Source organism: Vitis vinifera, chromosome 18 (assembly GCF_030704535.1).
Source record: "Vitis vinifera cultivar Pinot Noir 40024 chromosome 18, ASM3070453v1".
Classification (NCBI taxonomy): Eukaryota; Viridiplantae; Streptophyta; class Magnoliopsida; order Vitales; family Vitaceae; genus Vitis; species Vitis vinifera.
In genome coordinates, this window is record NC_081822.1 from 30296238 (window position 1) to 30319355 (window position 23118).

The following is a 23118-nucleotide window of genomic DNA, read 5'->3' on the forward strand; positions in this document are numbered from 1 at the left end:
TGGCATCCCCAGCTCAACATGCGACCCGGATCGGATCAGGCCTTGTCACCGGTTGAATCGACCGAGTTTTAAATCGAAGATCATTGTGTGGATTTTTATGGCAAGTCTTCAATACGTACACAACGTTCAATGTTCTCTTCTCATTGTTTTGGAAACTGAAAAATGTAATTTCTTATGGCAACCACTTCTAAAATACTAACCGTCGAACTGCAACAGATATGTACAAATTTAAGATAACAATTCTCATTGAACATGTCCACAACAATTGAAGTACCTGAATCAAGTGCATTCATAATGCACGTCCCCTATTGTATATGTAAGATCTTGCAAAATACAAGTATAAACTCAATCCTACCGCACTCAGCCCTGCAAGAACCCAATAATAGTAATCGAGATGTGCCCGATTAACATTGTTGTTGAACCAGCTATGTTGACCATCTCCACCAGTTGCTTTCTCAATTCCAGAGATAAGAAAGCTGCTCAAGAAGCTCCCTACTCCAAAGATACAGTGGCAGAGGGCGAGACCGACACTCCTTAATTCAGTTGGGACTTGATCATAGAAAAACTCTTGAAGACCGACCACGGTGAACACATCAGTAATTCCAAACAAGATGTATTGGGGAAGCAACCACCATACTTTCATTGGAAGAGTTGCATTTGGCACATCAACCAAGCTATGTTCTTGCGCAGTTTTGAGCCGTTTCATCTCAACTAGTGCTGCAATTACCATGGAAATACCAGACAGAAACATGCCTGTTCCGATCCTCTGGAGCATTGTTATGCCAGATGGCTTCCTAGTTAAGGTTCTTGCAATGGGAACAAAGATGCGGTCATATATGGGAATGATGAGGACAATGGAGAGGCCAATAAAGGCTTGAAGTGAAGCAGCTGGTATGTCAAACCCTGATCCAATTGATCTGTCCATGGTGAATCCTTGCTTTGTAAAGAAAGTAGATGACTGAGCATACACAATAGCATACACAATAGCATAGGCCAAACAAGTAGCCCCTATGGGAAACAACCTTAAAACTGCCTTTGCTTCTTCAAAATCATCAATAGTACACTGTCTTCCATTTCCTTTCGAATCATCTTGTGCAAGCAATGCCTTGTTCAGAAACCTTCCAAAAAAATCAAGTATATAGATATATAAAGGTCTAAGGAACCTTTTTATGGTTTCTAAAAGTTAGAAATGAATCTATAAAATATCTTGATTTTGAAAAATTCTTTGCAAAGGAACATGTTTCTAAAACATTATTTGACAATGCAGAAAGTTATTTGCTTTTACTTGAAGTGTTGAGAATCTTGTTGTTGCAAGGTTCCTCCGGCTAAATCTTCTGTAGCTATTGATGAAGGTGTTGCTAGCCAGTTCTTAGCTGCTGCAATAAACACCTGACCGATTCTCATAAATGGGCCTCTCTCATGGCCTTTGACACTATACCGATAAGTCCTAGTCCCAAGCAAGAAAAGGAGCAGCCCCAGTATCATGCCAATGCATGGGATTCCAAATCCAAGACCCCAATTCAAGTTGTCTTGAATGTAGCTCAAGACTGACTGAGTTACTATGGTAACAGAAAATACACCAAAAATCCACCAGTTGAAGAATGAGCTTTTGGCTATACACTCCACTGGATTTCGTCCATCAAATTGGTCAGCTCCAAAAGCCTGGATGCAAGGTTTGTGCCCACCTAGCCCAACTGCCACTAAATATAACGAGAAAAAGAAGAATATCATTTGGAGCTGAGGAGGAGAACACGGAATGGTTTTGTTGCTTTTTTGGCAGTCGGAATGGCTGGGAACAGGAAGCACAGCAGATAGAGTTAACAACCCTAATCCCTGTATTTGATACCAACGCATTCAATGATGACTATCATTCAAGTATAGAGTATGCTAATTAAAACACTCTCAACCATGTCAGATAAATTACAATAGATTGGTGCCTTTAAGCATGATAATATTGTTAGTTTGAAAGCTTTAAAAACCAGGTTGAATTTAAGACATTTTAAGATGATTTTCTTCCTAACATCATCGATTTCTGTCTATCCATTGTAAGGGTATAAATCTTTCAATGATGGGAGAGTATAGAATCAAATGCAGGTGATTAATGTAATGCTCCACTCTCATTTAATAGGTCCTCACGGCCTTAAAAGGCTTTTATAAGATATCACAATCACCCTTTATGTAGATATGATGCCCTCATCACATCGTACATGATTGTGAGGTGAAATAGATAGATGACCTTTGGGAAGCCAAATTAACTTTCATACTATTCGAGGATTGACTCTGATATTATTCGTAGTGATCCACTCCCAACCATGTAGATATTGTTCACTCTATTGTAATATTCACATCAAATTGAGAGAAAAAATTCTAGTGCTATATATGAATGAATTACTTTTAATATTTTAGATGTGTTTTAAAACCGTGAGAGTTTATCGAGTTAGTGGACAATATTTATACCATTGAGAGTAGTTACAAAAAATTTTAATTTTTCTTTGTTACCAGAACTAAGTTAGACCGAGGAACTGGTTGCAAACAAATCTAGTAATTCTTATGGTTCTAACACTAGAACATATCGACTAATCAATTTTCCTGCCTTCACATGAGTGCTAATGTCACGCCCCAAGACCCACTCCAAGGGCGTGACGGTCATTTCACACCTCAAACCCGAAGGCTTAAAGTATAATCTGACCCAAACAATCATATTGTAACTGGATGTTACCAATTACCAAATACCTGTTCAGAGTAGCGGAACAAAATCTAAAATCCTCAAAATTCAATTTCCAAATAACTTCCAAATATCAAATGATCCAAATGAACATAACTAATAGTTAAACAAAATCCAACATAAAATCCTAAGTCAAATCCTAATGATGACCATTCCTCAGCCTAGCCATCACTCCTCACCCGAACTAAGAGTACCTGAAAAATTTTCAACAATTGGGAATGAGCTCACAGCCCAATAAGGAATATTAATGCAATTCATGGATCAAATATTTTCATTTCAAATAGGAGATATCAGTTTTATTTTTTTTTTTCTCATCAAATATCAGAGTTCCAAAAATACCAATATATTCAAAATTCAACCAACCAATTTCATATCAAATTCAAACACTTTCACATCAGACTCAATCAAATCCATTCAATTTTTCATTACTCTGGTTATCAAATATCAAATGCCCAGTTAGGTGGGACTTTTCAAATGGGTGGCTAGTCTCAAATTGTTCCTGGTGGACGGAACCAAACACTACTAGTACTAGTAACCTCTAACCAAACCCCTAGAGGCTGGGGTCCAAATCAATTACATTCCCACCATGAAATGTAAAGGTCAACTATTATATCCCGTTGACAGGGCCGAATAGTCAACTATTATATCCCGTTGACAAGGGCCAAATAAACCAGAGTGATGTTTTTGTTCAAGTATTCAAACTTACACAACATAATATCTCCATATTTTATGTCATAAATAAAACAAAATATTCCAACATAATATTTAGTGCAAAACAATTTGATCCATGCATGGTAACAAAATATCATTTTATTTCCCACAATTCAAAATATCATATAAAATAATTTAATTTTATAAATATTACATTAACTTCCCTTACCTCAAAAGAAATCCTTGAAAGCTTGGGAGAAGAATAATTCTGAAAAAAAAATATAATCTACTCTTCACCTAATATAACATAAGAAAAACAATTATTACTATTTATTTATAATTTAACTAATCTATTCCTTATTTAAATAAAACTAATAAATTTCCAATTTGTTTCTAATAACAAATTACTAATTTAATTAAATTACAATTTTATTTCATTATAAAATTCTATATATATATATATTTTGCTAAATCTCTCATTCTATTTAAAAAAAAATACCATTATTACTATTATCTTATTCATTAATCTAAAACTAAATATTATTATTTTAAATTAACCAATTCAAAAGCCACTAAACCATTACCTAGTTGTCTCGGGTACACCAAACCACCAAACCAAAAAGCAAGTTTTTTTTTTTTTTTTTTCCATTGTCATCATCATATTCATTATATATATATATATATATATATATATATATATATATATATATTAAAGGCTTCCATTTGCTTCCGGTACACGTACGCCCCCATTTTATTTTTTATTTATTTTTTTATTTTCTTCCTTCCTTCCTTCCAATGCTGTACACGCGTTCTCTTTTTTTTTTTTTCTTTTTTTTTTTATTTAACCCTAACCTAAAATCGAAATATTCCAAGCAATTTTTTTTTTTTTTTAATAAAACTTAAGATCTCCCAAATTCCAATACTAAAATCAAAATATTAAATTTTCACTATTTGATATTAAAACGAATTAAAAAAAAAATAATCTAACCCTAATCTAGATTTGGGGTTTTCCAAAAAAAAAAATATATCTAATGTGTTTGAAATTAATCAATGAATCTAAAATATTAAACTAGGGGTTAGAATCTTACCTATAGAGATCTGTTCTTCAACCCTGAAATCTGACTCCAATCTTACGTTCTCTGGAATTCTACGAACAGGAACTCTATTCAGAAAAGAAAGGAAAGAATAAAATTTCTAATTTATACCTAAGGTATTTATTCGTAAAATTACACTTTTACCCCTCTTCCACTTTATTAAATTAATTAATTAACTAATTAAATTATTAATAACAATTTCCTAAATTACCCTTAAAAGAAAATGTCTGGGCGTTACATCCTCCCCTCCTTAACAAAAGTTTAGTCCTCTAAACTTGACATACCTGAGTCTTGGAATAACTGAGGATGTTTTTCTCTCATCTCTTCTTCTAACTCCCAAGTAGCTTCACGAACACTATGATTGCTCCACTAGACCTTTACCAACTTGACAACAGCATGTCGTAGTACCTTATCCATCACATCCACAATTTGAACGGGTACCTCTTTATAGGTCAAGTCGTCAAAAATTTGAATAGGCTCCAACTCCACAACATGAGAGAGATCATAAATATACTTCCTTAGAGTCGAAACATGAAACACATTATGAACCTTAGATAGGCTTGGGGGCAAGGCTACTTTATATGCCAAAGTGCCTACTCTTTCTAATATTTCAAACGAACCCACAAAACGAGGACTAAGTTTTCCTTTTCTTCCAAATCTTATCACAGACTTCATAGGTGAAACTTTTAAGAACACATGATCACCCACCTCAAACTCCAAATCTCGCCTACGATGATCAGCATAACTCTTATGTCTACTTTGAGCTGCTTTTAATCTTTCTTTAATCAAAGCAACTTTTTCAAAAGTCAACTGCACAAGTTCAGGCCTCAAAAGTTTCCTTTCTCCAACATCATTCCAACAGATAGGAGATCGACATTTCCTACCATACAATGCCTCAAAAGGTGCCATCCCAATGCTAGCTTGAAAACTATTGTTATAGGCAAACTCTACTAAAGGTAAATGATCATCCCAATTACCTTGCAGGTCCAAAATACAAGCTCTCAACAAGTCTTCTAAAACCTGAATTACCCTTTCTAATTGGCCATCAGTTTGAGGATGGAAAGCAGTACTAAAACTCAACTTAGTGCCCAAAGCTTTTTGTAGACTATGCCAGAATCTAGAAGTGAAACGAGGATCTCTGTCAGACACTATAGAAACTGGTACTCCATGCATTCTCACAATCTCCTTCACATAAAGAGAAGCTAAACGATCTAAAGAAAAGTTGTCTTTCATAGGCAAAAAGTGAGCAGACTTTGTCAACCGATCAACAATCACCCAAATAGCATTATTAACCCCTAAGGTTCTTGCCAATCCTATCACAAAATCCATGGTAATATGTTTCCACTTCCACTCAGGAATAGCAAGTGGCTGCAAAGACCCTGTTGGTCGCTGATGCTCAGCTTTCACTTGTTGACACACTAAACACTAAGCCACAAATTGTGCAATATCACGCTTCATACCTGACCACCAATAGTTTTGCCTCAAATCCTTGTACATCTTTGTCCCTCCTAGGTGGATTGCAAACTTGGAACAATGAGCTTCCTCTAAAAGCTTCCTCCTTAAGTCTTCATCATTTGGGACACAAAGTCTAGTCCCAAATCTCAAGATCTCATCATCTGACAAAACAAAATCAGGCTTACTGCCCCTCTTAACTTCCTCCATAACTTGCACTAATTGGGAATCATTCTTTTGTAGGGTCTTAATTCTCCTAACTAAGTCTGGTTGTACTCTGAAATTTGCTACAAGTGCTCCTAAGCCCATAACTCGAAAGTGGACTTGTAAACTCCTCAACTCTTCAAGTAACTGCCTTTGACAACCTCTAATAGCTGCTAGAGAACCAACTGACTTCCTACTCAAGGAATCAGCTACAACATTCGTCTTCCCAGGATGATACTGAATAATACAATCATAGTCCTTAAGTAGTTCTATCCACCTCCTCTGTCTCATGTTCAATTCCTTTTGGGAAAATAAATACTTCAAACTCTTATGATCTGTGAATATCTCACAAGTTTCACCAAACAGAAAATGTCTCCAGATCTTAAGTGCAAAAACCACAGCAGCTAACTCCAAATCATGAGTAGGGTAGTTCCTTTCATAAGGCTTCAACTGTCTAGAAGCATAAGCTACAACTCTCCCATACTGCATAAGAACACAACCTAAACCCTGATGAGAGGCATCACTATACACCACAAATCCTCCTGAACCTGAAGGGATAGTCAAAATAGGAGCTGACACTAATCTATTCTTCAACTCTTGGAATCTACATTCACAATCATCAGACCACTCAAACTTAACTCCCTTCTGTGTCAACTTAGTTAAAGGTAGGGCAATCTTAGAGAACCCTTCTATAAACCGCCTATAGTAACCAGCAAGTCCTAAGAAACTTCGAATCTCAGTCACAGTACTAGGTCTTCTCCAATTAGCTACAACATCTACCTTGCCAGGGTCAACTGAGATGCCATCATTGCTTACCACATGCCCAAGGAAAGAAATTCGGTCTAACCAAAACTCACACTTCTTCAGTTTAGCATACAACTGCTTATCTCTGAGGGTCTGTAATACAATACTCAAATGGCCCTCATGCTCCTCTCTACTTCTTGAGTATACCAAGATGTCATCTATAAAAACCACCACAAACTGATCTAAATAGGATTTGAATACCCTATTCAGCAAGTCCATAAAAGCAGCAGGTGCATTAGTCAAACCAAAAGGCATAACAAGAAACTCATAGTGCCCATACCTAGTTCGAAAAGCAGTCTTGGGTACATCTTCCCCTCTAACCCTCAACTGGTGATAACCCGATCGAAGATCTATCTTAGAGAACACACAAGCACCTTGTAGCTGATCAAACAAATCATCAATCCGAGGAAGGGGATACTTGTTCCTCACTGTCACCTTATTCAACTCCCTATAGTCAATGCAAAGTCTCATTGAGCCATCCTTCTTTTTCACAAATAGAACAGGAGCTCCCCAAGGTGAAACACTAAGCCTGATAAAACCCTTGTCTAATAACTCCTGAAGCTGAACTTTCAACTCCTTAAGCTCCACAGGTGCCATCTTGTATGAGGCCTTAGACATAGGACCTGTTCCTGGTACCAGATCGATAGTGAACTCCACCTCTCTCTCTGGTGGCAAGCCAGGCAAATCCTCTGGAAAGACATCAGGATACTCCCTTACTATGGGTATGTCTTCCAACTTCAAATCACTTTCATTACTTACCACACTAGCCAAAAATCCTTGGCAACCCTTCTTAAGCAAGCTACTAGCTGGCAAGGCTGAGATCATACGCAGTGGTCTGTCCACATGCTTCCCTTCAAAGCTAAACTTAGGCTGACCAGGAATACTAAACGTCACCCTTTTCTCAAAACAGTCAACAGAGGCATGGTAGAAAGCTAACCAATCCATCCCCAAAATCACATCAAAATCCTGAAGGTCAAGGAGTATTAAATCAACTGGCATTTCCCTATAACCAATCATCACAATACAATTTCTAAGCATTCTACTAGCCACAACAGAATCTCCCATAGGAGTAGCAACAATCAAATCAAAGTCCATGCTAGCAACAGGCAAACCCAACAAACCAGCAAAAGATACTGAAACAAAAGAGTGTGTTGATCCAGGATCAATCAAGACTCTAGCAAATAAGGTGTGGATTCGGAGAGTACCTGTCACCACATCAGAAGTGGCCTAAGCATCTCGATGAGTCATAGCAAACACCCGTCCTTGGGCTTTGGGTTTCTGTTTATCCTCCTTATTTTCCTCTTTAGGCTTCCTAGTGATGAACTTCCTATTCTCTGGACAGTCTCTGATCAAATGTCCTTGCTTCCCACAACCAAAGCAAGCTCCAATCTCTCTATAGCATGGCCTACCCCCATGCTTCTTACCACAAGTAGGACAAGCCTCATCTAAATTCTGCGCTGCCTTCCCTTTATTCTGATTTCTTCTTGATGTAGACCTTCGCTGTGCTTGATTACCATGAGCACCATCACTCCTATTTCGCTTCCTTTGCTATTCCCTATATTGATGAAGCTCCTTATTATCTTTCTCTGTTATAAGGGCTCTGTCAACAACCTCTGAATAGACACCAAGCTTCAGAATAGATATCTTGTTCTTCAAATAAGGCTTCAATCCATCCTGAAACTTTAATGCATTTTCCTCCTCTGTAGCAATCAATTGTGAGGAAAAACGTGATAACTCTGTAAATTTGGCCTCATACTGAGCCACAGTCATATCCCCTGTTCCAAACGAATAAACTCTCCCACCTTCTGCCGCTTAACACTGTCAGGGAAATACTTCTTGTAGAAAGCCTCCCTAAATTGTTTCCATGTTATGGGTCCCTGATCCTCCAAAAGTCTCCTAGTCATACGCCACCAATGATCTGCCTCTTTATCTAACATAAAAGCTGCATAAGAGGCTTTTTGCTCCTCAGAGCAATCTATGACACCAAAGAATTTCTCCATCTTAAGGATCCAAGCCTCTGCCTCTGTGGGATCTGTAACACCAGAAAAGTAAGGAGGACCCAATTTCTTGAAGTCATCAAAAGAGCTACCCCTAGAAAATGAAGACTGTCCCTGAACATTAGTCCCAACAGCTCGAGCTTGGTGTTCAACTAAACCAACTAGTGTCCCAAGATACCTATAGATCCCTTCTACACTCACGGGAGGCAAACCCTCAACTGGAGGTACATCATCATTAGCTTGACTATTTTGTGAAAAAGCTGCTCTTCTTGGTGGCATGATGTCCTAAAATAATAAGGCATAACTAAATTAGTCATTAAAGAACCAATTAGAAAATTTACAAATAAAGAAAGAATTGGAATTTATACTAAATGAAACTAAAACTTAAACAAATGCGTCACTCATCTATCCCCAAAGGTACACTAAACAAGTTCCCATCAAGATCACAACCTAGTGCTCTGATACCACTCTGTCACGCCCCAAGACCCACTCCAAGGGCGTGACGGTCATTTCACACCTCAAACCCGAAGGCTTAAAGTATAATCTGACCCAAACAATCATATTGTAACTGGATGTTACCAATTACCAAATACCTGTTCAGAGTAGCGGAACAAAATCTAAAATCCTCAAAATTCAATTTCCAAATAACTTCCAAATATCAAATGATCCAAATGAACATAACTAATAGTTAAACAAAATCCAACATAAAATCCTAAGTCAAATCCTAATGATGACCATTCCTCAGCCTAGCCATCACTCCTCACCCGAACTAAGAGTACCTGAAAAATTTTCAACAATTGGGAATGAGCTCACAGCCCAATAAGGAATATTAATGCAATTCATGGATCAAATATTTTCATTTCAAATAGGAGATATCAGTTTTATTTTTTTTTTCTCATCAAATATCAGAGTTCCAAAAATACCAATATATTCAAAATTCAACCAACCAATTTCATATCAAATTCAAACACTTTCACATCAGACTCAATCAAATCCATTCAATTTTTCATTACTCTGGTTATCAAATATCAAATGCCCAGTTAGGTGGGACTTTTCAAATGGGTGGCTAGTCTCAAATTGTTCCTGGTGGACGGAACCAAACACTACTAGTACTAGTAACCTCTAACCAAACCCCTAGAGGCTGGGGTCCAAATCAATTACATTCCCACCATGAAATGTAAAGGTCAACTATTATATCCCGTTGACAGGGCCGAATAGTCAACTATTATATCCCGTTGACAAGGGCCAAATAAACCAGAGTGATGTTTTTGTTCAAGTATTCAAACTTACACAACATAATATCTCCATATTTTATGTCATAAATAAAACAAAATATTCCAACATAATATTTAGTGCAAAACAATTTGATCCATGCATGGTAACAAAATATCATTTTATTTCCCACAATTCAAAATATCATATAAAATAATTTAATTTTATAAATATTACATTAACTTCCCTTACCTCAAAAGAAATCCTTGAAAGCTTGGGAGAAGAATAATTCTGAAAAAAAAATATAATCTACTCTTCACCTAATATAACATAAGAAAAACAATTATTACTATTTATTTATAATTTAACTAATATATTCCTTATTTAAATAAAACTAATAAATTTCCAATTTGTTTCTAATAACAAATTACTAATTTAATTAAATTACAATTTTATTTCATTATAAAATTCTCTATATATATATATTTTGCTAAATCTCTCATTCTATTTAAAAAAAAAATACCATTATTACTATTATCTTATTCATTAATCTAAAACTAAATATTATTATTTTAAATTAACCAATTCAAAAGCCACTAAACCATTACCTAGTTGTCTCGGGTACACCAAACCACCAAACCAAAAAGCAAGTTTTTTTTTTTTTTTTTCCATTGCCATCATCATATTCATTATATATATATATTAAAGGCTTCCATTTGCTTCCGGTACACGTACGCCCCCATTTTATTTTTTTTTTATTTTTTTATTTTCTTCCTTCCTTCCTTCCAATGCTGTACACGCGTTCTTTTTTTTTTTTTTTCTTTTTTTTTTATTTAACCCTAACCTAAAATCGAAATATTCCAAGCAATTTTTTTTTTTTAATAAAACTTAAGATCTCCCAAATTCCAATACTAAAATCAAAATATTAAATTTTCACTATTTGATATTAAAACGAATTAAAAAAAAATAATCTAACCCTAATCTAGATTTGGGGTTTTCTAAAAAAAAATATATATCTAATGTGTTTGAAATTAATCAATGAATCTAAAATATTAAACTAGGGGTTAGAATCTTACCTATAGAGATCTGTTCTTCAACCCTGAAATCTGACTCCAATCTTACGTTCTCTGGAATTCTACGAACAGGAATTCTATTCAGAAAAGAAAGGAAAGAATAAAATTTCTAATTTATACCTAAGGTATTTATTCGTAAAATTACACTTTTACCCCTCTTCCACTTTATTAAATTAATTAATTAACTAATTAAATTATTAATAACAATTTCCTAAATTACCCTTAAAAGAAAATGTCTGGGCGTTACAGCTAATTTCATGGATTCCCATGAATCTTTTCAAGGTAGTAAGCAAAGGGTAGGGATGAGCAAGACACCATTGTACTCCAATCATATCAATTCATTTCAGAAAGCCAACCAAAACCAGGAAATCTATATTATCACTGGATCATATCAATGACAAGGTTACCATTATGAAGGAGGAGGAAAACTAACCAGGATGTAGAGAAGAGAAGCAATAATGATGGTGGCATAACGACCAATATAAGAATCTGCAACAAATGCCCCTACTAATGGCATTAAACTCCCCGTCCCTGTCCATGTATTCACACTCTCGGCAGCAGAGGGTACGGACTGCCCCAGTCGGTCCGTGAGGAAGTTTATAAGATTGGACTGTATGCCAAAGTATGCAAACCTCCCCGCAACTTCAGCACCTGCTTACATAAATATGAATCTGGAGTCTTTATAAAGAAGCTATTTGGAATGTAAGCATATAATTTTATGGGTAGGATTAGGGGTTAGTGGTTGGTACCCATGATGAAATATGCGGATCTCCAACCGCCGGAGGTGGGTCTCTTGGCTGGACGGCCCTTGTGATCGATGGAGCCATCGACGGTGTCTTCCAGCAGCGGAGATCGGGGGCCTCCGGGAGTTCCAGCCATGGCTTTGTTTCAGCCACAAAACACACCCGGAAGGGTAATTTCTCATTTTTCTTTTGCCTTTTTTTTCTGTACAGTGTTGCAATCAATTTGTGCTTGTCATCCTTTTACTATAGGAGCCAACTTGCTCTTCAGAAGTCTCTGCGTTCTCCAATGTGATGAAATTTAAGCGTGTGTCCAAAAGCACCTTCCAATGATATTTAGGCAGTGACATGGAAAGATAAATACAAAAAGAAAAGAAAAAAAGAAAAGGAAGGATGTAAGAACAATTTTGAAATTGAATTATATTCAAAATTTGCACATATTAAAATTACAAATTTACCCTCAATTATTTTATGTATTTAGGACATGATATTTCTATTCATTAAAACTAACATTATCACACAATAAATGTACATTATATATATTTAAGAAGTATTAAAGGCACATTGTTGAACTTTAAATGTGAGGGAGAAATATGAAAAACATACTATAGATTGAAAGGTAAAACATAATAAATCCTAATTTTTAAATAAAATTATTAATCCATCATTAATTAGTTCAAAAAATACTTTTGAAAATATTTTATTTATAAATTATTGCAAGACTCTACCCTAACAAACTTTATGTGTAAAGGGTTAACGATGAAGAGATAGAAAACTTAATAATCTTGGATAATCAACTCAAAATAAAATATGTAAATGTATTCTCTCTAAACTAAAAGGTCCTCTAAGAGTGGTGTTGACATACCAATTATGAGTTTGTGTCTAAAATTGAGAAGGGCCATGTTGGTGAAGTGTGAGTGATTTATCTACATAGATGCTATCTACTATATTGATATGGGCCTAAGATCTTGATTTATCCTATTTCCATATTGTTGTTGGTGAACAATTCAATGTTTCCCACTAACTAATTTTTTTTGTTGTACTTTGTATGTTCTTATTGTACCATAAAAATGGACTAAGATGGGTACCCAACAATGACCTTGTGTTTTTGTTAGCTTTAACTCTCTCTCTCTCTCTCTCTAAGATGATATTCTACACTCTCAACCCATTAAGTAGAATTTCATTTTCATGAGACAAGAAAAGGTGGATTCCAAAGATGCAAAATTTCTAGAAATATTTTTATTATTACATAAGTAAATATGAGTTGATACTCTTGAAGAATAATTAACTAGTAATATAATAATTAAATCTAAAACACACCTAAAGTATGACTTAATATAATAGCAATGAACTTAAGACATGCTTGAGGCAATGTAGATACAGCGACTTAAAATGACATATTCCCTAAACATGGAAAGGATACATGGAAATGTACATGCATGCAAATATTCTCCCACAAGATCATACTCATGCAAAAAAAAAATTAGGAGAAATTATGTAAACATGCACTATTTACAAAATATGAATGAAAAGATAGCCTAAAAAAGTGTAAGTCCATGAAAAGTGTATTTTGGGAAAAATGATTCTCATTTCATGCACTAAAACAATGTCTGATCTTATAGTACTCGAAAAATACTTTTATATATTAATCTAACTCACATAAGGATGATACATCGTTCAACCAACAAAAGTACTTTAAGTCTAAAATAGTGTTATTTTAAAACTAAAACACATGTAAGAGCATTTTGGGATAATACGATGTTGACATTATTTTAGTATATGAAATGAAAATCATTTTTTTTTGGATTCTCTTTATATATATATATATTTTGTAAATATACAGTTCATATTTACATAATTCCACCCAAAAATTATAAGAATGAGTGGTCAATCTAAAATTGACTAAACAAATAGTTTTTGAAAAGACAAAATTACATAGATAATACCAAATGAGGAATAACTTGAACAATAACGGCAAACGAGACATAGGTACTTGAAATTATATAGATCTTTAAACACTTCTTTTGTCAATATTTTCCCTTGAACCTTATCGTTCATCTACTACACTTGTTACTGTTGAATGATTGCCACCATAAATGCATCAAGAGCAGGTAAAGAAAACAAAAAGGAAAAAAAAAAATCTCTTCTTAAATCACCCTAGTGCATGACACTTTAACTTTGATTAAAAATGCATGTTTGGTAAGCTATTTACCACATGAAAAATGATTAGGACTTAGATGCTCACCAAGTACTACAATCGCGGTCCATCCACTTGTAAACATTATAAGAATTAAATTTTGTTAACAAAATGCTTGCTTCCTGGGTCAGGCCTAAGCAAGGACTTAATTTTTCAGCCCAATTTGAAGAACCCCTTGGGTCAAGCTAAGGGTGGCCTGAGGCAGCCCAAACCCAAGCTAAGAGAATTGAGGCTCAGCCTGTGTGGTTGTCTAGTTAGCCCCAAAAACTAAAACTAACAAATGCACCCACAAAGAATTTTAAGCTGCCTCAAATTAGATCAATCATTTTAATGAGGGTGTATTTGGTATGCGAGAATACGACAATAAATAGAATCAAAATGAAGATAATCCGTGTAAGTATCGTGTAAAAGTTAGGAATTTAAATCCCTAATAAGAGTAAGATTTTGATTGTCATAATGATGAAATTCTTATTTTTTATTTATATTATAAAAAATCATGCATTCATATGGAACCATCAATACACAATGCTCAATATCTCTTCTATTTATCTTTATTTTTAAAATGCTAAACCTAGTTAACTGTTGAACTGCAACACATACACAAATTTATGGTAACAATTTTTATTGAGCATGTTTACAACAATTGAGGCAATAACATTCATAATGTACTTCCCCTATTGTATATGTAAGACTTTGCAAAATACCGGTATAAACTCAATCCTACCACACTCAGCCCTGCAAGAAACCAATAATAGTAATCGAGATGTGCCCGATTGAGATTATCATTGAATCAGCTATGTTGGCCATCTCCACCGGTTGCCTTTTCAATTGCAGAGATAAGAAAGCTGCTCAGGAAGCTCCCTACACCTAAGATACTGAGGTAGAGGGCGATACCAACACTCCTTAATTCGATTGGGACTTGATCATAGAAAAACTCTTGAAGACCAACCATGGTGAACACATCAGAAACTCCAAACAAGATGTATTGGGGAAGCAACCACCATACGCTCATTGGAAGGGTCACGTTTGGCATATCAACCAGCCCATGTTCTTGAGCGGTTTTGAGTCGTTTCATCTCAACTAGCGCTGCAACTACCATAGATATGGCGGACAGAAACATGCCTGTTCCGATCCTCTGAAGCATTGTTATGCCAGATGGCTTCCTAGTTAAGGTTCTTGCAATAGGAACCAAGATGCGGTCATATATGGGGACGATGAGGACAATGGAGAGGCTGATAAAGGCTTGGAGTGAAGAAGCTGGTATGTCAATTCCCCATCCAATCGATCTGTCCATGGTGATTCCTTGCTTGGTAAAGAAAGTAGATGACTGTGCGAACACAATAGCATACACCAGACAAGTAGCCCATATGGGAAACAGCCTTAAAACTGCCTTTGCTTCTTCAACATCATCAATGGTACACTGCCTTCCATTTCCTTTGGAACCATCTGGTGCAAGCAACGCCTTGTTCAAGCACCTTTCAAAATAGAAAGTGACCCAAATATGATATGTTAAATGAATTCCAATGAAGTAAAAGTTAGCGTATAAGGAAAAAAACACTATCAAATTTCAAAACATTAAGACCAATCTCTGAGGAACATTTTTACTACAGCCTTACTTGAATTGTTGAGAAAGCTGGTGATGTGGGGCTTCTCTAGCTAACTCTTCTGTAGCTACCAGTGAAGGCATTGTTCTCCAATTCTTAGCTGCTGCAATAAACACCTTACCAATTCTCACAAATGGGCTTCTCTCATCCTTTTTGACACTATATCGATAAGTCCTAGTCCCAAGCAAGAAAAGGAGCAGTGCCGCTATCATGACAACGCATGGAATTCCAAATCCAAGACCCCAATTCAAGTTCTCTTGAATGTAGGTCAAGACAGAGTAAGTTATTACAGTACCAAAGCAAAGACCAAAATACCACCAGTTGAAAAATGAGCTTTTGGCTTTGCATTCCTCTGGATTTCGTCCATCAAATTGGTCGGCTCCAAATGCCTGGGTGCAAGGCTTGTGCCCACCTTGCCCTACTGCCACTAAATATAATGAGAAAAAGAAGAGGATTATTTGGAGCTGAGGAGGAGAACATGATGTGATTTGGTTGCTTTCTTTGCAGTCAGAAGGGCTGGGAGAAGGAAGCACAGCAGACAGTGTTAACAACCCTAGTCCCTGCATCATGTCAATCCATTCAAAGATAATCATCCTTCAAGCATAGAAGAAGCTTCCAACGGCATGCTAGAATTAGTGCTTTAAAAACCAGACTGAATTTTATACATTTTGAAATGATTTTCTTCCTAACATTACTAATTTCTATCTAGTCCTCTATATGAGTATGAATTTTTCAACAATGGGGAGAGTCTAGAATCAGATGCAGGTTATTTCCCCGGTGACTCGTTGCCAGTGTTCAAGGGACCAGGAAATGGTTGTAATCTAGTAATTCTTGTGGCTCTTAACACTAGAAAACTTTTTCCTGCCTTTATATAAGCACTGATTTCATGGACTCTATGAGTGTTTTTCAAGCTAGTATATATTTTCCAAAAATATTTCCTAAGGTCTTTAAATTAATTACCAATACTAAAATTGTCACAATTCTCATCCGTCTTTTAAGCCATTAGATTATATCTGTCGAAATGCTAAGCATATCAATAGTGAAGTTTAATATAGAAAAAAAGTTGTACATTCTTTTAGTAAAAAGCGCAATTATTACATGTTTTAGCCATTATCACACTTCATTATGAATTGGAAATTGTAACTTATCACATCTCATCCAAAAGACTTTCATCATAAAAATTAACGTTGAGCCTAAAACATTGTCAAGACGATCTTAGTTAAAGGATAGAAAAATGAAAGTAAAAAAGAAGCATTTTCATTATTTTAAAAAGATGATCTTAGGTTTACAATTTTTCTAAGAATTACAAACCAATTTATTTTTTCACAAAAATTTTCAATGAAATTCTAAAACCAAGATGAAGTAGGAAAATGTTGAGAGTGGTTAGAAAGGAAAGGAAACAAACAAAACAAATTAAGGTGAAGTAGGAAAATGTTGGAAGGGGTAAGAAAGGAAAGGAAAGAATAAATTAAACAAACAAAACCAAAGAAAAAAAAGAAAAAAAGAAAAAGAAGTGATGAAACAAAACAAAGCAAAATAAAATAAAAGAAGAAGACAAAAAATCTTTTTCCAAATTCGATAAGGGAAAGAGTTCCTAATACTATTTATATATGAATTTCTTTTAATAATGTGAATGTACTCTAAAGACGTGAAAGTCCTTTGGATTGAAAACAAATAATATCTACATAATTGAAAGTGATCTATTATAAATGATATCAATACAACATCTGCATATGGGGAGGAGAGGGAGTGAGATGATTGTGATATTTTATATAGGGGAAAAAGTTATGTATGAACTTATTTAATCATGTAGATTTTTTTTATAATCGTGAAGATCCTTTTAGTTTAAAATGGACAATATCTACACGACTGAAACTGAATTGTTACAAAAATAGTAAAAAAAATGATAATATATCTATAAGTGCTTTATATACGAATCAAGTCAAATAGCCTCTCACAAACATAATAACATATACATAAATCACATTCAGGACTAACAGATTATTAAAATAATAAACTGATAAATTTTGTTGTCTCTTTTAAATTACTAGTATATATTGATGAATGATTACTATTTTAATTTATTTACATCTTAACTTAGAAGGTACAATACCCATAAAATACAAGGAAGTAATTGATGGGAGACTTTTGTCCACATTGAACTGATACCCAGTGTAGTAGACTTCGAGGTTCATTTTTTTTTGTCTCCCTTGGATGGATCACAACTCACAAGCCACATGCTGCACGCTCAATATTTTAAAGCACGTGGCCAATTTTTAATCTTTCTATAATATTCATTTGAAAAGAAAATAATAATTAATTCACCCGAGATATATTGTGATTAACTTTCCATTAACATAATCATTAAATAATAGAGAAATAATCATATACCATGATTTTCCACCTATTTTTGGAATAAATTACACTGAGAAATCATTAATAAACAGTGAAGTAAATTTGAGATAAAATGGAAGTCGGTCAAGATGAAAAAAAGATTGTTAGAAACTCACAAATCTAAAGGAAAAACAGGCTGCAATTATGAGTGTAGAAGTGGGGTTTATTATTTGATCACATCAAGGAAAAACTCATACGAGTTTCGAAGGAGCTGCAGGAAGCTAACCAGGATGTAAAGAAGAGAAGCAATAATGATGGTTCGGTATCGGCCAAGATAAGAATCTGCAACGAATGCTCCTACCAATGGCAGTAGACTCCCCGTCCCTGTCCATGTATTCACATTCTCGGCAGCACTGGCTATGGACTGCCCTAATCGACCCGTAAGATAGTTTATAAGATTGGCCTGTATGCCATAGTATGCAAACCTCTCTGCAACTTCAACACCTGCTTACATATGAAGCCGAGGTCTGTATGAAGAAGCTTTGGGAAATAAATCATTTTTAATAAATTTATGGATGGAATTGGGGCTTACCTATGATGAAGTATGCAGATCTCCAACCGCCTGAGGTGGATCTCCTGGCTGGACGGCCTTTGTGATCCGTGTAGCCATCGACGGTGTCTTCCAGCAGCGGAGATTCGGGGCCTCCCGGAGTTCCAGCTATGGTCATGTTTGAGGGGGAAACACACCGGGGAAGGATGTTTTCTGCTTTTGCTTTAGACTTTTCTTTGTGCTGTCATATGATGTGTTTGTTAGGTACGGTTGTTATCTTTTTCTTTAAGAGCTATCTCGTGTCCACGACTTTTGGACAAGAGGATTCAATAAGTCTCTATGCAATTTTCCCTTTTATATGCTTCCACTGACATGTGGTGTAAATTTATTCAATGAAATTGACCCATGTGATAGGTTGAGTGTGAAATAGTTTATTTATTTATTTTGATGATGGCATCCACTGGAGCATAAACCATACTTCCGTAACCTAAAAGCCTCTTCATGGAAACGATGAACGATAAATGACTCCTATTTATACAGCTCAATGCGACAAAGGATGAGCTTTTGAAAGTCAGATTTAAAGGTTGCGTGACAGGCACCAACCTAATTATGCCATGAGATAGTTTTAATTTTATAAATTTAAAATTAGTTCCTATCTTGACTTTTAGACCATTATTAGGTTGTATTTTCTTTTATTGAATATTAGTTCCTATCTTGGCTTTCATACCATTATTAGGTTTTATTTTTAATTTGAATTAATTGATTAAAAAAGATAAAAAAAAATCTCATATTTTTAAATTTAACTTTCTTTATTTCTTGTTTATAGAAGTACCTTGTTTTTATATAAAAATGCCACTTTAACATATTGATTATTTACATGTATTTTAAAAGAGGGTTATTTTTATAAGAAAAATGTGAGGGTATTTTAGTCTAAAACTGATATTTTTTAAGGTTAAAAAAAGTTAAGGAATGAGGATGATTTCATCACTTTTATTCAAATAACCCTTTTGAGTTTTGGGGTTTTCCTCCACCAAGTGGCAAAGGGCGAGACCGACACTCCTTAATTCAGTTGGGACTTGATCATAGAAAAACTCTTGAAGACCGACCACGGTGAACACATCAGTAATTCCAAACAAGATGTATTGGGGAAGCAACCACCATACTTTCATTGGAAGAATTGCATTTGGCACATCAACCAAGCCATGTTCTTGCTGCAATTACCATGGAAATAGCAGACAGAAACATGCCTGTTCCGATCCTCTGGAGCATTGTTATGCCAGATGGCTTCCTAGTTAAGGTTCTTGCAATGGGAACAAAGATGCGGTCATAGATGGGAATGGTGAGGACAATGGAGAGGCCAATAAAGGCTTGAAGTGAAGCAGCTGGTATGTCAAACCCTGATCCAATTGACCTGTCCATGGTGAATCCTTGCTTTGTAAAGAAAGTAGATGACTGAGCATACACAATAGCATAGGCCAAACAAGTAGCCCCTATGGGAAACAACCTTAAAACTGCCTTTGCTTCTTCAACATCATCAATAGTACACTGCCTTCCATTTCCTTTCGAACCATCTTGTGCAAGCAATGCCTTGTTCAGAAACCTTCCAAAAAAATCAAGTATATGGATATATAAAGGTCTAAGGAACCTTTTTATGGTTTCTAAAAGTTAGAAATGAATCTATAAAAGGTCTTGATTTTGAAAAATTCTGTACAAAGGAACATGTTTCTAAAACATTATTTGACAATGCAGAAAGGTGTTGCAAGGTTCCTCCAGCTAAATCTTCTGTAGCCATCGATGAAGGTGTTGCTAGCCAGTTCTTATCTGCTGCAATAAACACCTGACCGATTCTCATAAATGGGCCTCTCTCATGGCCTTTGACACTGTACCGATAAGTCCTAGTCCCAAGCAAGAAAATGAGCAGCCCCAGTATCGTGCCAATTCATGGGATTCCAAATCCAAGACCCCAATTCAAGTTGTCTTGAATGTAGCTCAAGACTGACAAGAGTTACTATGTTAATAACAAATACACCAAAAATCCACCAGTTGAAGAATGAGCATTTGGTTATGCACTGCACTGGATTTTGTCAATCAAATTGGTCTGCTCCAAAAGCCTGGATGCAAGACTTGTGCCCACCTAGCCCAACTGCCACTAAATATAACGAGAAAAAAAAAGATTATTTGGAGCTGAGGAGAACACGATATGGTTTTGTTGCGTTTTGGGCAGTTAGAAGGGCTGAGAGCAGGAAACACAGCAGATAATGTTAACAACACTAATCCCTGTATTTGATACCAACGCATTCAATGATGACTATCATTCAAGTATAGAGTATGCTAATTAAAACACACACTCAACCATGTCAGATAAACTAAAACAGATTGGTGCCTTTAAGCATGATAATATTGTTAGTTTGAGGGCTTTAAACACCAGGCTGAATTGTAGACATTTTAACATGATTTTCTTCCTATCACTGATCTCTTTCTATCCCTTGTAAGGTTACAAATATTTGAATGATGGGATAGTCTAGAATCAGTTGCAGGTAATTAATGTAACGCTCCGCTCTCATCCAATAGGTCCTCATGACATTAAAATGCATTTATAAGATTAAGAGTAGTTCCCATATATATATATATATATATGTATGTATATATAATGTTATAAACCTTTTTCTCTATCTAATGTAAGATATAACAATCACCTTTTATCTAGACATGGTGTCCTCATCTTGTTGTATAGGATTGTAGGGTGAAACATACAAATGACCCTTGTGAAGCCAAATATATAATTAACTCCCACACTATTTGGGGATTGACTTTAATATTATTTGTAATGACTTACTTCTAACCGTATATATATTGTCTATTCTATTGTGATATTCAACAACAAATAGAAGTAAAATTTTTTAGCTCTATGTATGAATGAATTATTCTTAATATTGTAATGCATTTTAAAACCACGAGAGTTTGTTCGGTTCAGAGTGTACAATATTTATATCATTGACAGAGTGGGTACAAATAATTTTTCTAGTGACTTGTTACCAGAACTAAGCTAGACTCAGGAAATGGTTGCAAACAAATCTAGTAATTCTTATGGTCGTAGCACTAGAACATATCCACTAATCAGTTTTCCTGCCTTCATATGACTGCTAATTTCATGGATTCCCATGAGTCTTTTCAAAGTAGCAAGCAAAGGGTGGGGATGAGCAAGACACTATTGTACTCCAATCATATCAATTCATTTCAGAAAGCCAACCAAAATCAGGAAATCTATTTTATCACTGGATCATATCAATGACAAGGTCATTACTATTATGAAGGAGGAGGGAAACTAACCAGGATGTAGAGAAGAGAAGCATTAATGATGGTGGCATAACGACCAAGATAAGAATCTGCAACAAATGCTCCTACTAATGGCATCAAACTCCCCGTCCCTGTCCATATATTCACACTCTCGCCAGCAGTGGGATTGGACTGTCCCAGTCGGTCCGTGAAGAAGTTTATAAGATTGGACTGTATGCCAAAGTATGCAAACCTCTCCGCAACTTCAGCACTTGCTTACATAAATATGAATCTGGAGTCCTTATAAAGAAGCTATTTGGAATATAAGCATATAATTTCATGGGTAGGATTAGTGGTTAGGGGTTGGTACCCATGATGAAATATGCGGATCTCCAACCGCCGGAAGTGGGTCTCTTGGCTGGACGGCCCTTGTAATCGATGGAGCCATCGACTGTGTCTTCCAGCAGCGGAGATCGGGGGCCTCTGGGAGTTCCAGCCACAAAACACACCCGGAAGGATATTTTCTCATTGTTCTTTTGGCTTTTTCTCGGTACAGTCTTGCAATCAATTTGTGGGGCTTGTTATCCTTTTACTATAGGGGCTAACTTGATCTTCAGTAGTCTTCGTGTTCTCCAATGTGATGAAATTTAAGCGTGTGCCCAAAAGCACATTCCAATGATATTTAGGCCGCTGACATGGAAAGATAAATACCCAAAAAAAGAAAAAGAAAAAGAAAAAAAGGACATAAAAACAATTTTAAAATTGCATTATATTCAAAATTTGCTCATATTGAAATTATAAATTTACCCTCACTTAATGAGCTTACGTGTTTAGCACATAATACTTCTGTTCATTAAATTTAACATCGTTACATGACAAGTGTACATTGCAAGCATTTAAGATGTATAGATGACACATTACTCGATTTTAAATATGGGGAGACAATATAAAAAACATGTAATAGGTTGAAGGGTAAAATATAATAAATCCCAATTTTTAAATATAATTATTAATCCATTATTAATTAGATCAAAGAATACTTTTGAAAGTAATTTATTTATAAATTATTGCAAGACTCTACCCTAACAAACTTTCTGTGTAAAGGGTTAATGATGAAGAGATACAAAATTTAATAATCTTGGATAATCAAATCAAAATAAGATATGTAAATGTGCTCTAACCGCTTGTGATCAATTCATAAAAAC

General features: G+C 35.3%; 1 protein-coding gene and 1 long non-coding RNA gene across 2 annotated transcripts; both read right to left on the bottom strand.

Annotated features, from left to right (window-relative positions):
• Positions 1-274: 274 nt before the first annotated feature.
• LOC100854725 (uncharacterized) lies at positions 275-22416 on the bottom strand. The gene is given in 9 exon segments (XM_019216466.2): positions 275-1118; positions 1286-1833; positions 11646-11863; positions 11962-12072; positions 14879-15624; positions 15766-16313; positions 18374-18591; positions 18680-18878; positions 21968-22416. Coding segments are annotated over 9 exon segments (3501 nt in total). The 5' UTR covers positions 22052-22416; the 3' UTR covers positions 275-289.
• Positions 2555-3759, bottom strand: LOC132253182 (uncharacterized). The gene is made up of 2 exons (XR_009464906.1): positions 3606-3759; positions 2555-2919 (listed from the first exon to the last, which is right to left on the bottom strand). It is a non-coding gene; the product is annotated as an uncharacterized LOC132253182 (long non-coding RNA).
• Positions 22417-23118: the final 702 nt, after the last annotated feature.